The sequence below is a fragment of the Vipera ursinii genome (assembly GCF_947247035.1).
Source record: "Vipera ursinii genome assembly, chromosome: Z".
NCBI classification, from domain to species: Eukaryota; Metazoa; Chordata; class Lepidosauria; order Squamata; family Viperidae; genus Vipera; species Vipera ursinii.
In genome coordinates, this window is record NC_139517.1 from 10,464,246 (window position 1) to 10,482,341 (window position 18,096).

General features: G+C 40.3%; 3 protein-coding genes across 3 annotated transcripts in view; 2 read left to right on the forward strand and 1 right to left on the reverse strand.

Annotated features, from left to right (window-relative positions):
* The window catches only part of LOC310649375 (uncharacterized protein), a 403,049-nt gene extending 391,906 nt beyond the window's left edge, over positions 1-11,143 (forward strand). The window contains exon 4 of the transcript XR_014494214.1: positions 11,130-11,143. The gene's annotated coding sequence lies outside the window, so the exon portion shown is untranslated. The remainder of the gene's footprint in view (positions 1-11,129) is intronic.
* LOC310649130 (olfactory receptor 11H6-like) lies at positions 6,810-8,057 on the forward strand (the record flags this gene model as incomplete). The annotated part of the gene is made up of 2 exons (XM_083377414.1): positions 6,810-6,821; positions 7,092-8,057. 2 exons carry the CDS (start codon positions 6,810-6,812, stop codon positions 8,055-8,057), a joined length of 978 nt encoding a protein of 325 aa, XP_083233540.1.
* Positions 11,144-12,729: 1,586 nt separating the features above from the next.
* LOC310649430 (olfactory receptor 11H6-like) lies at positions 12,730-13,668 on the reverse strand (the record flags this gene model as incomplete). Its single annotated transcript, XM_083377840.1, has 1 exon — positions 12,730-13,668. Exon 1 carries the CDS (start codon positions 13,480-13,482, stop codon positions 12,730-12,732), a length of 753 nt encoding a protein of 250 aa, XP_083233966.1. The 5' UTR covers positions 13,483-13,668.
* Between the last annotated feature and the right edge of the window lie 4,428 nt (positions 13,669-18,096).

The following is an 18,096-nucleotide window of genomic DNA, read 5'->3' on the forward strand; positions in this document are numbered from 1 at the left end:
AAGCATCTCCAGATATTTCCTCAAACAACTTAGCAATTTTCCCTGTGGTGAACGAGTGCATCTCTTTAGTCACACTAATGCACCAACAGCAAAATCCTACTATTAACCATGAGAGTTTGTGAGACAGTGGGAGCAACACTTTTGACCCCATTTCATCTCCTTGCCTTGCTACTCTGGAATTTCTCCAGAGATATCCCACAGGTGCTTTTCCAAAATGCAACTGGACTTCCTTGTTGTTGTTTTTCTTTGAAGAAGCTTTTTGGATGAAAAGCAAAACATTTTTTTAAAAAAAACACAAGAAAGTCCAGTTGCCTTTTGGAAAACCACCTTTGGGACAACCACGACCTGGATGATTGAGAATGCCCATAGACATTTCTCCAGAGATATATTTGATAAGCTTTAGTTCCAAATTTGATTTTAGTTTCTTATAGGAGATCTGGAAGAAAGACAACACAGTGCTAGATGTTTATTACTATATTTTGCTCAAGGAAATAGGGAACAGGGAGAGAGCTAGATTAAGTGAGGAATTCACAATATTTATTTCTCCCAAATTTTCCATTTATGAAACTTGCCACATTTAAGATGGGTGGCAATGATATTGCTGATCAAATTCTGCAGTATATTGATGGTAAAGGACTCTCTCCCTCTCAGGAGAGTAAAGATCTATAGCCTGGATCAAGATGTAACAAGGTTAAACTAATAAACATCCAGCCTGTAACTCCAGTAGAGACTAACAGGAAAGGAGAAATGAACCAGCCCTAGAATTTAGATGTAGAATTTCAGCATCTTCCTCCATGCAACAGTCTAGTTTAATGAAAATAAGGACTAGGGGTGACTTGATAGCAGTGTTCTGATATCTAAAGGGTTTCTCAAAGAAGGGAGAGTCAACCTATTCTCCAAAGCACCTGAAGGCAGGACAAGAAGCAATGGATGGAAACTCATCAAGGAGAGAACCTAAAACGAAGGAGAAATTTCCTGACAGAACAATTAATCAATGCTTGCTTCCAGAAGTTGTGGGTCAAACACTAGAGGTTTTAAAGAAGAGATTGGACAACCATTTGTCTGAAATGGTATAAAGTTTCCTGCTTGAGCAGAGAGTTGGACTAGAAGACCTCCAAGGTCCCTTCCAACTCTGTTATTCTGTTACTCTAATCCAAAGATGGGAAATGAAACATCGCAACACAATTCATGGTGCAATTTACCAACCAAAGAGATGTCTTCATTTTAATTGAAAGAGGCTGTAGGAATGGAACTTTTGGGACTGGATCTAAACTGAACACCATATAGAGGCATCTCTCAGAAACATTTAAAATCTTTGGTAAATGTTATTGATGCTTTCTCTCCAGGCAGGTAATAAACACTTACCATTAGCTCTGTTTCTTCTCCCAGAAGACAAGGGTGTGTGGTGGAGTCCTTGATGTTCCTCTCAACTGAGGAATTGTGCCGAGGCTGCCTTGCATAAGACAGTCAACCGAACTGAGATCAAACTCAGCATTACAAAGCGACCCAATGAAGAAATGTCTTGGTTCTATGCGATCCTGCCATACTGGGCCATACTGGAGGATAATCAGTCATTTTTGCAATAAGCAAGACCATGTTATGCCACACGGATCAAAATATTGGTGCAAACAGGATCATTTAGTTGGAAGAGAACAATCATTGTGTATCATTATAGCATCCACTGGCAATCCCAAATGAACAGTCCTTATCCAGTAGAGGAGTATACATTGTTATTAGTAATTTTTTTTTTAAAAAAAATTAGAATGCAAAGGAAGATTCCTGGAAGCAATCAAGTGCAGTTGTAAGAACTGGATAAATAAACCTTGGATAAATAGCAAGAGGAAGTCCCTGGCCACCAGTCCTTCCTTTCTTTTAGAAGGAAAGAAATTAATTAGGAAAATCAAACCTAGAATAAATAGGTCCCCAAAGGAGATTTAGTGCCTTCTGGATTTACAGAAAGGTGGGGGGGAGGGGGAGGCTCCCAATCATGATTTTATTCTTCACTTACAGTAAAAAAAATCAACTTTTATGCTCTAAGAATGGGATTTGCCATGTTTATCAGTATCTCTATGTGGCCCAAGGAAGATAATTCCCATTAACAAGCAGTGGGCCATCAGTCTATCTGCTTCTAGCAAGCTCTATTCAAACATTTGCTAGCCATAAACAAAAGCAAAGTTTTTAGCCGGTGTACCTTTGGCCAAAATAGGATCTGAGCCAGAAAGATAGATTAATACCTTTTTATTTATGTAAAGGTAGTCCTTGATTTATGACCACAACTGAGCCCCAAAATTTCTGTTGCTAAATGAGACATTTGTTCAGTGTTGCCCCATTTTATGACCTTTCTTGTTGTTAAGTGAATCCCCACTGTCACATGAACAAAATTTTAGATACTTGGTTACTGACTCATATTTGTGACGGTTGCAGTGTCCTGGGTTCATGTGATCACTTTTGGCGACCTTCTGACAAGTTAAAAATGGGGAAGCCAGATTCACTACACAACTGCATTAATAACTTAACAACTGCAAGGATTCACTTGGCAACTGTGACAAGAAAGGTCGTAAAATGGGGCAAAACTCAGTTAACAACTGCCTCGCTTAGCAACAGAACTTTTGGACTCAGTCGTGATTGTAAATTGAGGATTACCTGTAATAAAATTCAACTTTCTGGACATTCTTGTCTCTGGCTGGTTTGAACTGATTCTTATCAAAATTTCACATTCTTTATCAGAATCCACTTTGTTGCTTTGTTACTTCAAAAAATTAGGAGGATCAATCAAAGACATGCCTAGTTACTAAAACAAGGGACATAGTGGCTCAGTGGGTTAGGATGCTGAGCTTTTCGATCAGAAGGTTGATAGTTTGGCGGGTCGAATCCCGAGTGCCGCATAACAGAGTGAGCGCCTGTTACTCATCCCAGCTTCTGCCAACCTAGCAGTTCGAAAGCACATAAAAATGCAAGTAGAAAAATAGGGACCTCTACGGTGGGAAGGTAACAGCGTTCCGTGCGCCTTTGGCGTCTAGTCATGCCGGCCACATGACCACGGAGACGTCCTCGGACAAGCGCTGGCTCTTCGGCTTTGAAACGGAGATGAGCACCGGCCCCTAGAGTCGGAAACGACTAGCACGCATGTGCGGGGGAACCTTTACCACCTGGATTCCTGTTTGCCCTTCAGCCCAAAGTGCAACAAGCTTCTAGATACTGTTCTAACCACATCCTTGTGCATCTAATTATACTTTCTCCGTAAGATCTGCTTTCAACATACCTTATCAAGTTTGCAGATCTTGTTCTGATCTAGCTAAGCTGCTGGCAGCTTCCTTTTCTGGGTTTCTGTGCAGACAAAAGCAAGATAGAAAGAACTGGAAAGAATATGTTGCTTTTTTAAATGAAGTGCTTTCAAGACTGGGGGGTCTCAGAACCTCGTAGACTTAAAAAAAACCTCCGTTTCTAGAAACTGGTCTTGAAGGCCGAGGAGCCAGTCTCTAAAGAAAAGATCTTTTGGAAACTAATGAGGCAGATCCTTTGGGACACCTTCCCAAGAGAAACCGGATCTATATAAGAGGATCTCTCTCATGCTATGATCTAGAATCTTCCCCTTTCTTCTCCTCATGGAATGGTCCACTGCAGCCAGTGAGATACAGGACGGCTCAACAGAAGATGGGGGTGAGAATTAACAGGAAATTAACTAAAGGGAAGAACTTGACCAAATAGGTATTATTTAAATTCTTCCTTAGCTTAAAACTAAAAGGTGAACATAGTGAACAATTGTGTAGCTTTCTGCTTGCCTAAAAAAAAAGGTCATATCTATTCCCTTTTCTTCCTTTTTTTTCTAATAAGGAAGATCAGGAAACTAAATGTTATTTTATTTTATTTTTTATTTTATTTTAATCCCATTTATGTCCCGCCCTTCTCCGAAGACTCAGGGCAGCTTACAATTTAAAACACAAATCAATGTGCTTAGCAATAGCCTTCATTCTATGTATATGCCTGCTTATTAGGGCTTTCACACACACACCCCAAGCGGCATTATTACAAAGTCAGATTAATTGCCCCCAACAATCTGGGTCCTCATTTTACCTACCTCGGAAGGATGGAAGGCTGAGTCAACCTTGAGCCTGGTGGGACTGGAACCTGCACTAATTGCAGGCAGCTGGTGTTACTTAAGGAGGCATTAGCCCACTGCTCCACCAAGGCTCTAAATGACACATAACAATCCAAATCTAAACAATCTTCAAATGTTTCACACACACAAACACGCTTACTCTTGAAACAGACTAGGCTCTTTAGGAAATAGTTGTGGTGGAATTTATAGAAGGCTGAGACATATAGTAAGGGACATAAATCACACGTATAACTAGATATGGGATTCCTTAGTTATTCACCAGTTTATAACTGCTGTGAGCGCTCTTTGAATTTTTCCCATGTTGTCAACTTTGTGGAAATAAAGTCGGCTTAAGAAATTCTTTTCCAAATCTCAACACTTTTGTTGAATTTGGCCAGAGAATTGGCTTGATGTTTTATCCAGTCCACATTTATCAGAGACTTTGAGTGGCAGATTCCCAGCTTTTCTAAAAAGATTACTATTTTGGAAGAGCTGTGGCAGTACATTGATTAGAATGCAGTATTGCAGGCTTAATTCTGCGGACTGCCAGCAGTTTGATCCTGACTCAAGGTTGACTCACCCTTCCATCCTTCCAAGGTGGGTAAAATGAGGACCCAGATTGTTGGAGGCAACAGGCTGACTCTGTAAACCTTTTAGAGAGGGCTGTAAAGCACTGTGAAATGATATATAGGTCTAAGTGTTATTATTATTTTACTATTTTTTTTCCATATCTTGGGCTAGAAAAGGGGGAGAATTCTTGACAACTTCACAAGGTTGTTTTTTTTAAAGGTTGTTCATTTACTGTTCCAATGACCAGTGTTAAAACAAATTTGTTCAAAATAATGGCATTAGGGGACAGGAACCAGCGATCAGAGGGGCTAGCACATTTCCACTAACATACGGTAACTATTTGCCAGCTGCTGACAAGGAACTGAAGCACAGAATGCAAGCCAGATAGCATCAGTTGGGTTGGTGCAAGACAGAAAACCATTTTTCAAACAGAGTTAGAAAACACAAGGGGTGCTGGCGTTAGATGCTTGTTTGATGTATATCGAGTGAGATAGATGTATTCTCATGCTCCAGAAATGGTGGGCATTTCATGTTTGAATCAGGTGTGACTGGAGGAAGGGAAGTCAATGCTTCCAGGGGCTGAGTCATGACTGCTGACCAAGTTACTTCTACCCTAGAAGAATTTGGAGTCTCTTTCTGAAGGTTTCATAAGACTGCAGAGGGGGAAAAAATGGACCATTGGGAGTTACAGATTCAGCAGCATCCATACAAGTCAAAACAAGGACAAGCACTGCAGTGCAGTCTAAGCCCCATCCTTTTCTATGTATGTGCAGTGTCAGCCTATGACACAAGGAAAGGAACTAGGGTGGAGACATTCATGTGAGATTTACACACATACATTTGTCTTGAAATTGCAGTTTTAGTACTGCATGCAACACTTGCTGAAATCCTAAGCAAATAAGTTAATGTCCTGATAGAGATACAGATGAGAGAGAGATATGAGATAGATAGATAGATAGATAGATAGATAGATAGATAGATAGATAGATAGATAGATAGATAGATAGACAGACAGACAGACAGACAGACAGACAGACAGACAGACAGACAGACAGACAGACAGACAGGTAGGTAGGTAGGGGGAGAGAGAAAGAGAGAGAGAGAGAGAGAGAGAGAGAGAGAGAGAAATAGATGTAGACAACCACAGAGACAGACTCTCTCTCTCTCTCTCACACACACACACACACAAACACAGAAACAGATTTCTCCCCACACCAAAACACAATTAGAAAAAGGGAATACTTTATTTATTTATAGAAAATTACCATCCTGACCTAAACAGTTCTCAAGATTGTTTTTTTTCCTTTGTTATAATATTATAAATCACAATATATTGTATTATTTCAACACAGATTTGAATGCAGCAATATTTATATAATATGACTCAAAGTTTTTAATCTTCATTTAAAAATTTAAAGCATTAAAAATAAAAAGAGAAAAATAAAAACTCTACCAGTATCAGTTGCCATTTGAAATGTCACAGTTACACATATAACATTATTTAACTTTTCATCCAAAAATGATATTAGTTAAAAAAAAGAAAGAACCACTGCAATTCAATCTCGAACTATTTATTTAATTTATTTAATTTTTTAATCCATTGTATTATTACTTTGTTTTGTGTGTTTGTGTCTGTGACCTTATATTGGTAACAGGAAATAAAACATAGATGGAACAAATTTAACAGAAGTTAAAATACTCAAAATATCTAAAAATAGAAAAAAGCAGGTAATGAAGATAATTAAACAGTTCATTGAATTAAGATTTGCTGTACTTCTTTTTCCTTTCCTTTTTCATGTTTATTTTTTTTTTAAATTAGTATTTCTTGTAACCTCTGCACTTTGCATTAGGTCGTCTACTCTGATAAAATAATTGTGTGGTTTAATTGTGTGATTTAATTGAGATACCTAGTTAGATGATAGAGAATATCTATCTATAAATTTTTGGGGTGGGAGAGGAGAAGATTGATGAGTTCTTAAAGATCTTTCATTTTTCATCTTAAAACTCTGCTAAATCTTTAAAGCTAAAATGAGTACTTTGTGATATAGCTACAACTCCAATCCTAACTCAGCTATGAACTAGCAGATCAGCAAACTTTAATACTGATAAGAAGGAATATTTGTGGGATCAGAGTAGAACTATGGGGTCCTTGGTACTCTCTGTGCTTGGTTATTTTCCTGCAAATGTTTCATTACCAAACTAGGTAACATCATCAGTGTCCTTGCAGATGTTACCTATTTGGATAATGAAATGTCTACCAGAAAAAACACCAAGCTCAGAGAGCACCAAGGATCCCACAAACTTTAGTCCATGTGACATTTCTCTGCAAAAAAAAAATCTTATCTAGAATACAGATATTCCAAAGTTTATGGACCTTGATTACTCAGGTATATATTCTGTTACCTGTATTATATGTTAAAAGGTGGCGACAGCAAATAGCACCAATGTCCAGGAATTCATTTTGGTGGGCTTTGGAGATGGGGAGAAGAAACGCTTACTGCTCCTCATTTTTTTCACTACTCTCTACATTCTTACTTTGGCTGAGAACATCATCATTATCACCGTGGTGGTCCTGGACACCATCTTGGCCCGTCTTCCCATGTACATCTTGCTGAGCAACTTCTCCTGGCTAGAGATGTGTTATGTGAGCACAACCGTGCCCCGTATGATCTTGGACCTGATCTCACCAAATGGGACCATCTCCTTCCATGCCTGCTTCCTTCAGTTCTACATCTTCTTTAGCCTTGGTGCCACAGAGTGCTTTTTCCTCTCAACCATGGCCTTGGATCACTATTTGGCTATCTGCCACCCACTACGCTACCCCTCTATCATGTCTCCTCATTCCTGCTATGCCTTTGTGGCTATCTGTTGGATTCTTGGCTTTCTGTGGAATCTAATCCCAGTTGTTATGATCTCCAAGTTGGATTTCTGTGGTCCTAAGGTCATTGATAATTTGATATGCGATCCTGGACCCATCCTTTCCTTGGCTTGCTCTCCACTTGGAAATATGCTCCTTCACTATCAATTTGCAATGAGCTCTCTAGTCATCATACTCAACCTGTTCTTTGTTGTGTTATCCTACAGTGCTGTGGTTCTCACCTTGGTGAAAGCCACTCACCAAAGCGGCAGTAAGAAGGCCTTCTCCACCATCTCCTTCCATCTCATGGTGGTCACCCTTTTCTACGGTTCCGTAGCAGGGATGTATGTATCCCCAAGTGTGGAAAACCAGTCGGGTATCACAAAAATAATCACTGTCTTCTACACTGCCATTACACCCTTTCTCAATCCCATGATCTACTGTTTGAGGAATGATCAGATGAAGGAGGCCCTTGGCAGGGTACAAAGAAATAAGGTAGCTTTATTAAGATTTAATGCAAATAAATGTTAGGAAACTAGAAGGAAATAGCACAAACATAACTAATCATCCAATCAGTGAGATAAACAAGTGTTGTCGCAGTTTGGCAAACAGGAATATTGTTTTCTCACGAATACCTCATCCCCGTTTCATCCATCTCTTTGCTTTATAGATTCAGTTTTAGTATAGATTTTAATAATATTTTGAGGGGCATCATGGCTCAGCAGTTAAAGATGCTGAACTTGACAGTTGGAAAGCTGACAGCCTGGGTTTGAGACCCGAGCACTACGCCACAGAGAGAGCTCCCGTTCTTGCCTCAGCTCTTGCCCACCTAGCAATTCGAAGCATGCAAATGCAAGTAGATAAATAGGTACCAATTGCAACCAATTCCACATGAGACAAACGTCACGTTAATTAAAAAGCAGGATCCTTGAACACTGGCTGGCAAATCCTTAATGTCTACCCACGCCAACACCAAACAGCACCAGTTCAATTTGAGTAACACCAAAATCATTGGCCATGCTACCACCCACCACACTCGTGAGTTCATTGAAGCCTGGCACTCCACAAGCAATTCCATCAACAGACACATTGACCTACAACCAGCCTAAGAACCCGTCAGGATTCAAATCAACCACACAGCCAACCAGAGACAGCAGCAACCCACGCAAGCCCCTTCCTATCCCCCCTGCTACCAGTAGTTCACCTCCCAATGACCCTGACCTGAGGTAACCTCCCCATCACAAGACCCATCACAAGTCCCCCACATAACACCCACACCTGAAGCCCTTATAAACAGAAGAACACTGACATCCCCTAAACTCCATTGAAGATGCTACCTAGCCTGGTAACAAAACATTCAGAAATCAACCCATACCCTCAGAGAATGAACCTTTACCCTCATTCTACACACGAACTACAGATATTCGCCGGTATTGCAAATAAGTACCGCTTTGGCGGGAAGGTAACAGTGTTCTTTGCACCTTAGTGTGTAGTCATGCTGACCACAGGAATGTCTTCAGACAACACAGGCTCCCTCAACTAAGAAACAGAGATGAGCACTCTCCCACCACAGTCCATATATGAATGCAAAGGGGAAACCCTTATCTTTACCTTTGTAATATTTTAATCTGTGTAGTTTTAATGTTTTAACGTTCTAATTATGTTTTACTTGTTTTACAGCTTGTAAGCCACCCAGAGTCACCTTGTAAGTAAGGTGTGCGGCATAAAAATGTAATAAATAAATATTCTTGTGAAATATTTTGCATGGTCTAATGCAGACATGTCAAACACAAGGCCCGGGGGCCGGATCCGGCCCGCGAAGTGGTTTCATGCGGCCCACGAAGCCACCCTGGAAACAGTGAGGGAACAGCCCCCACTGCCTTGGCCCTGGCCCAGAGACTCTCCTTCTGCCAGAGACCCTCAGATCTGTCCCACTCCTGCCCAGGCCCCCATAGGCACCCTTGATGCGAACGATGTAGAGTTGGCCACACCCACCCAGTAGGCCATACACACTAGCCACGCCCACCCAGTAGGTCACGCCCATCCTGGCCATACCCACCCGGCCCCCTGCAATGCTGATGCGGCCCTCAATGAAATTGAGTTTGACACCCCTGGTCTAATGCAATGCAAAATCTTACTGGGAGATTTAAAAACAAGTGTATTTCTTTAGCCTTTTAGCCAACTTCCCTTTTTTCAGAACTATTTCTATTTCATGTTGGTCTGTTTTCATGCAGCACAGTTGCAGCTAAACTATAGAAAGTCTGACAGCCAAGCTTCATTAATGCTTTTTACACACACACACTCCCTTTTTCTGTGTTATCTTGTTGTGTTATGTCTAAAAGAGGGGAAACTGCTGATAATTAATCTATGATACTTGCCTCTTCTCTCATTCAACTGTCACTTTCTCTTCCTACAAGGAATGGAAAAACCTGAGGATTGTATATGTGTGTTCTAATTAATTTGTTGTGTAGCTATGAAAATGACAGTGTATTTGAGGTCAAAAGAAAAATATACTTAATGCAAGTATAAAGATACTTTTAATTAAATGTGTAATATTCAGCCATGGACTTCTACATTAGGTGTTGGTATTTCAAAATGCTTGCCTTATTTTTTTAATGAATGTAGGATATATAGCTGGATTATCTTGCTATGGAATAAATAAACTATTGTTGTTGATGGTGACAATGATGTAGATATACCTATTCCTTTTTCATGTTTTCCTTTTGTGCCATATTTTTTAGCTTGGAATTTTCTGTCTGCTGTCTTTAATGCTTTCAATGACGGTTCTTCAGATAACCTGGGCCCATGCAACGAAAGGCATTAAAGATTAGGTCACTTTATCATCAATGCATTGATGATGTTACTTAGTTGGGTAATGTCTGCAAGAAAATAACCAAGCTCAGAGAGCACCAAAGACTCCATAGTTCAACCCTGAACTGCAAATATTCTCTTTTATTCTTTTCCCCTACCTTCCATGACCGACCATTTAGTTTGATTTCAGGTTTGTTCATACTCCACCATCTCACATCCCATAATATCCTTAAAGTAAGGTAAAGGTAAAGTTTCCCCCGCACATGCGTGCTAGTCGTTTCCAACTCTAGGGGCCGGTGCTCATCTCCGTTTCAAAGCCGAAGAGCCAGCATTTGTCCGAGGACGTCTCCGTGATCATGTGGCCGGCATGACTAGACGCCAAAGGCGCACGGAATGCTGTTACCTTCCCACCGTAGTGGTCCCTATTTTTCTACTTGCATTTTTACATGCTTTCGAACTGCTAGGTTGGCAGAAGCTGGGACGAGTAACAGGCGCTCACTCTGTTACGTGGCACTCAGGATTTGACCCGCCAAACTGCCGACCTTCTGATCGACAAGCTCAGCGTCCTAACCCGCTGAGCCACCACGTCCCTTTGAGCCACCACGTCCCTTACTTCTATCCTTACTTCTGAATATTAGGTATTGAGGATTGCTTCCTAGGGTCAAAAAAGATTGTTTCTGGAGTGGAAAGAGATAAGGCTGATATCTAGGGTTTCTGAATTGAACTTGTGTTGGTATTAATATTGTGGAACTATTTTGTCTTCATCAAAAGACGAACGGAGAATCTGGGAAGATTGCAAAGAAGATGATACTAAGACCTCTCCTTATAATTTTTTTTTGAAGCTGGTGGGGAAGAGGTTATTAAAAAGTGTTCTAAAAATACCTCAGGCATGAAGCCAGTAAACAGATTGTCCAGAGCTACAGAAAATTAGTTTGGTCTACTGGTTAAGGCCCTGGACTATGAGTTCTATTCCCACCTTAGCTATGAAAACCAGCTGCGTTACTTTCCCTCTCTCTCAGCCCAACTTACTTCACCGGGTTGTTGTTGTGGGGGAAATAGGAGAAAAATGTGCTGGATATGTTCACCACCTTGAGTTATTTGTAAAAATAATAAAGCTGGGATATAAATAAATAAACGTGCAGTGAATGTTCAGACATTTTAATTACGCCTAATGAAAAAAGGTTCATATATACAGATATACATGAGGCGAAACATAAATTTAACTGGACATTTTTTTATTTTTTCATTTGATTATCTGTATATTTTATAGTTTCCCCATTAGCAATTATTAGAGTTCATGCACTTTAACACTAAGCATCTCAATTGGGAGCCATTGTTTATAACCATGGTTTATTGTAAAATGGTTTCTTTTTACACAGCGTGTTAATCCGCAATCTATGGTCCATAAATCACAGGGGTAACATACACACAGTACCAATGCAGAGAAAAACACATGATGGTTTAGTGCTAAGAAGGAATTCGATCACATCGTGACCCCAAAAGATGATTGCTGATCATATCCGAGTCATTCCAACTTCTAGAATCCCTCAGTCTGAAATAGAATAGCCCCCCATTGGTTGCCTGGCTTCAGTCTAATTGATTAATAGCAATATTATTGGCAGACATTTTAAAATCTTCTTTCGACCTGATAGCAAACAGATTGAGATGGAGAATCTGAAATTATGAGTAAAAGAAACCAGGGATAAAATACAGATGTTATTGTTAGTTGCAAAGTCATGTCTGACCCATCACAACCCCATAGACAATGTTCCTCCAGGCCTTCCTGTCCTTTACCATCTTCTGGAGTCCATTTAAGCTCACGCCTACTGCTTCAGTGACTCCATCCAGCCACCTCATTCTCTGTCGTCCCCTTCTTCTCTTGCCCTCAACCTTTCCCAGCATTAGGCTCTTCTCCAGTACTGTATCAAAAAATATCTCAAATACAACTGACATTTCTACTGTTTAACCATCATGTTTTTGTATATCCCATTATACTGAAAATAAGACCAGTGTCATATTAATTTTTGCTCCAAAAGACGCATTAGGGCTTATTTTCAAATTAGGTTATTTCCAGAGAAATACAGTACTAAATGCATCCATCTGGCTGACAATCTTAACTGGGGCTTATTTGGGGGGTGGGACTTATATTACAAGCAATCTGAAAAATCATGCTAGGGCTTATTTTCCGGTTGGATCATATTTGGGGGGAAACACAGTAGTAATTAAACTAAAAGCACACTTTCATCGTAGTCCAGTCCCTCATTGTTTTACTTATTTTTATACATGAAAATCAACAACAATGATGTCATTATAAATTCAAAAAGATCCTAGAAGGGAAAAGGCCCTGATCTCTTGACCAAGGTCCAGACCAACCATCCATGAATCACATTCCCTAATTTTCCGAGAACAGTGTCCTTTTTATAGCATCTTTCATCTCCTTGTTCCTCAAGCTGTAGATGAGTGGATTGAGCAAGGGGGTCAGCACTGAATAGAAAAGTGTCACCACTTTGTTGCTTCCTCCTGAAGCTCCGGGGGTCACATAAGTGACCATGATGGAGCCATAGAAGAAGCTTACCACCAGCATATGTGAGGTACATGTGGAAAATGCCTTCCGTCTGCCAGTGCTTGAAGGCAGACTCATTACTGTCCAGAGGAGAGTAGCATAGGAGCAAACAATGAAGAGGAAGGGGCCAAAAATAGCGATGGAGCTGAGGCTGTAGAAGGCCAGTTCTGTGCCTGGGGCTGGAGTGCATGAAGATGCCAACAACGGCCCTGGGTCGCAGATAAAGTGATCGAGGACGCTGGAGCCACAGAAATGGAGCTGGGAGATCAAAATGATGGGTGCCAGAAACCAGAGAAAGCCAGAGGCCCAACAGGAAGCAGCCAGGATGCAGCAGAACCTTTGAGACATCAGCAGTGGGTATCTCAATGGGTGGCAGATGGCCAAGTATCGGTCTAAGGCCATTGCAGCAAGAAGGAAGCTTTCGGTGGTCCCCATAGAAAAGAAGAAATAGAACTGGAGGAAACAGCCACGGAAAGAGATGGCACCCGGCAGTGGAGAGGCCAAATCGAAGAGCATCCTGGGTACCGTGGTGGTTACGTAGCACATCTCTAGACCTGAAAAGTTTCCCAGGAGGATATACATGGGCAGGCGGCTGAGTCGAGAGTCCAAGAGAACAGTCCATACGATGCAGAGGTTCCCCACCAAGGTGAAGGCATAGCAGATGGAAAGTAGGCAGCATAGGAGCAGCTGGAAGGAGGGCGAAAGGGATGAGAACCCCAGGAGAACAAAGCCCGTCACCACCCTGGTATGGTTGACTTGATCCAAAGGGTTGTGCCACGGTTGCTAGGAGAATCACACATTGGGAAAACAGTCAATGTCTGAAAGAAACTATACTATGATCCCTTTCCCCAACTTGGATAGCTTTCAGATATGTGGACTTCAACTATCAGGATTCTCAGTAATCACCATAATAACTGCTCGATTCTGGGAGCTGAAGTCCACATCTGGAGGTGGATCCAAGACTATTACGGATTAAGCATGCCTAGAGGATCACTGGCCTGAAAGTTCTCTGTTGCTGTTTTCCACTTCTAAATTCAGATAAGCAATAATTTTTAGCTTGCCTACCAGGTTATTCACTAACCACCACCCAATAGATCTAGAAAAGTTGGAGAATTTATAGAAGAAGACAGCAACATATCTTAGAAAGCAGAAAGAGAGAACTGAGTGTCGGAGTGATAAGAAATTTAAAGGTCAAGAGAAAATAAACAGAAAGAACTTAAAATTGGAAGGAAAAAAATATTTTATAACAATGCTTTCTGTAAATTATCAACACAGAAACCATCTTTAGCTGTCAGAAGGACCCTAAGAGAAAAAAAATTATAATTGTCAAATATAGTGGCACAATATGAGGTATTTTGATTTTAAATGATTGTAGAGTTATCAACATAGGTCTGTTTTACCTCCCAAAATCTGAAGTAAAGGGATAGATAGCTAGGTTTGGGACTGGAATTTCAATAAATAGCATCCTTTTAGAATACAAATAAATATTACTAAGAATGAAGGATTTCTCCCGTTGCTTCACCTCTCCGTTTTTCTAGAAAGGGGAAAAAAATTACATTTGTCATTTTTTACTCTTTTTTTAACTTACTTTTCACTTGCCCAACCTTCTTTTCTTCTTATCAAGAAAGCCAGTGGGGTCATAAATGATGACCCCATTTCCTTTTATTTTCATAACTTCCCTGCAAAGCAGCCTTATGATGTGCAAAACTGAGTAGCCTTTCCAAAAAAAAAATAGAACTGTGATATACTTGGACTATTCTAGACTCATATTCTAAATGCTTCATAAAAAGGAAACTTTGAGGACCATTTCAAGAAAAAACTAAACCCATTTAACCTCAAATAACTTAGTTTACAGAATCATAGCTTCACATAGCTTCACATATAGCTTCACATCTGCTCAATCCAGGAATCCAAATTATGCACCCCAGCAGATGGATGTTGAGAATTCTTTGAGCACCTCCAATGAAGGAGAGCTCATGTTCTTTCAAAATGATGGTTATCACCACTGAATTGCTCTTACCATTACTATTTTTGTCTAACATTTAATCCAAACTGCTTCTCTGGGAGTTAAATCTGTCACTCTGAATCCTGTGCTGTGAAACAACAGGGAACAAATATGGATCTTTTGGATGCTTGAAGAGCATTATCAGATTGTCCCTCAGACATCATTTCTCCAGATTAAACATGGCCAGGTCCTTCTGATTCATAGAAATTGGCTCCTGAATCGTCCTTATCGACCTTCTTTGGGCATTATCCTGTTATAGTTGTCCCATCACCCACATATTCTAGGGAGTTCTCAAACTCATTTCCTTAACTATCACTGCAATGTTATCAGACAACATTCTACCAACATTCCGCTGATCCATTACTGTCCATTAATTTACAGATTGAAATGTGTCCCACCAGTTTCACACCATCAGACATAGTCCAATATCACTGTTTGAAGAATCAGGATTGATTGTTTCTGAAAGAGTCTTTAAAGACTTGAGAATGTATCTCTAAGAAAGCAAAAAGAGGGATCTGGATTTTGGAGTGATAATTTAAAAGTGGAGTTTATCCTATATAGTTGTTATGGGCTTCAAGTTTCAGAATTCTCAGTAATTGCAAAAATAAAAACAAAGTTTCATGGTTTTTCCCCCCTCTCCTTATCCATCAGTCCCAAAAGAAAACTCTCTGCTTTTACTTATATATTCATCCTTAAAATGTTCTGTATTATTAAATGCAATACATTTTTTCTAGCTTTCTTCCATGTCCACCAAACATGAATAAATGTCCCTTCATGGTAAAATGATCTCAGAGAAGGCATGCTACAATCCCCTTCCACAAACTGGGTGGTTTCCAGATATAAGGACTTCAAGTTTCAGATTCTCAGTAATCGCAATGATAGCTGCACAATTCTGGAAGCTGAAGTCCATGTCTACAGGAAGCCCAAGATCGTTATGGACTAACCCTGACTGGAAGCTATACTCACTGAAAACTCTCTCTTGATGTTCTCCACTTCTAAATTCAGACAGGCAATTTCTTTCGACATGCCTGCTAGGCTGTTCATCTAACCACCACCCAGCAGACTATTATTGGATGAATATTAATGTCTCTGTGACAGTTAACTACTCACAGGGCAGTAACCCTTGTAAAAAATAAAAGTTGGAGAGTTCACCAAAGACTTGAGAATATATCTCTAGAAAGCAAAAAGAGGAAAATGGGTTTTGGGGTGATAAAGAATGTAAAGGTGGAGTTTATCCTATACAGTTGCCCCATCATCTATGTTTTCTAGACAACTCCTAAACTCATTTCCTAACTGTCACTGCAATGTTATACAATCTACCCAAGCTAACTTCCCCCAACCCATCATGTCCATCAAAACACAGCTTCTCACTAATTTTTGTCCATCAGACACACATCTCACCAGTTTCACTAGTAGGACCTAACAGTCCAACATTATTTTTTCAAAAATCTGGATTGATTCTTCCTGAAATAGTCCTTAACATTTATAAATCAGAGTTCCTTACCACAGGTTCTGAGACATCCCAGGATGACATCTGTCATGTCAATTTCATATGTCCAGATCTGGGCCACAAGGAAATTAGAGAAGAAGAGAAAAGAAGAGGTAGTAATCTTTATTTTATATGCAGAAACAGTCGCGTAACATCATACATATATTGGTTCCTAAGTTCAAATGTCTTTCATTTAAGCATACTGATTGGCTGCCATCAAGTCAGTGACCATATAACTAGACCTTCTCCAGAGGAATCAAACCTATTGTTTCACTGTATGTAGCTTTAGATCTATGAGTTTTTCAAGTTTTTCAGCTCAACAAGTGCAATGTTCGATGTACTAAAATTTACTTTTCCTCTCTATTCTTTCTCCTAAACTTAAGGAAAGGTTACAACTTCCTTTAGATCTAGGGTGAAGAAGTTTCCTTCTTCAGCTCTAAAAGAAGAATTAGTAGGATGCAGAGTTGTGTTAATTTGGAAGTCCAGCCACAGTTACTTTTTTTTAATGATTCAAGGATGGCAGAACAATTGGATTTATTGTTTAGAACATAAGAAGTTTAGTTAGTAGAAAAAACAGTAATGCAAACCCATAAACCTTACCTGGTTTGGAAGATTTCTCTGCAAATCCACCCAACGTCTCCATCATGAAGAGTTCGCCAATAAAAGAAATCTGACATTGTATTTCCATTATTTAAGGTCTCAAGAGGGTTTTCTCTCTCTTGAGAAGAGAAAGTGAACTTGGGATGTTTTCATTTGTTTAGTAGCAGCTGTGGTCAGATGCCTGAGTCCTTCTGGCTGAGAACCCTGACCATTGTATCCCAAGAGGACAACAGAATGGCAGGAAGACGTAGAGTAGGTCACACCTTCATTGCTATCTGGTTGGATTTCTGCAATGTATTTTATGTGGGGCTGCTTTTTAGCACTATTCAGAAATGTGATGGCCATGTTCTTAACTGCCTCTTGGTATTGGGAACACAGAACACTGAGGTTGTGGCCTGTGTACTAGTTAAGAAGGGGGGGGGTATGTTGGCTCACTGGTTAAAGATGCTGAGCTTGTTGGCTGGAAAACCAACAGCTCAGGTTTGAGACCCAAGCACCTCATGATGGGGTGAGCTCCCGTTGCTTACTCCAGCTCCTGCCCATCTAGCAGTTCGAAAGCATGCAAATGCGAGCAGATGAATAAGTACCACTTTGGTGGGAAAGTAACAGTGTTCCATGCACCTTTGCTAACTTGTCATGCTGGCCACATGACCACGGAAATGTTTTCAGGCCAAGAAATGTTTTCTTGGCCAAGAAACAGAGATGAGCACCACTCCCTAGAGTCAGACATGACTAGACAGGGAAACCTTTACCTTTATTCCTAGTTAAGAACATGAGCAGAGCCCATTGTGGCCTATCCTGGTCCATCTAGTCATGAAGTCTTTTCTCACAGTGGCCAACCAACTGCAAAAAAACCCACAAGTCTTCCAGCAGATGCCCTTAGGATCCCACTTCCATCCAGGCTAATAACCAATGTTTCCCATGACTTCCATGAATTGCTCCACCCTTTTCTGAAGCCAGCCTAGGTAGTACCAGCACCACATCTTGTAGCAGCAAATTCCCAATTTGAATTAATCGCCAGTTGGTTTGGAGGTACAACTTGAGGCATTTGTGTTGACTGCAGACTGACCTGCTCTAAAATATTTGGTCCTAATCTTGTAGA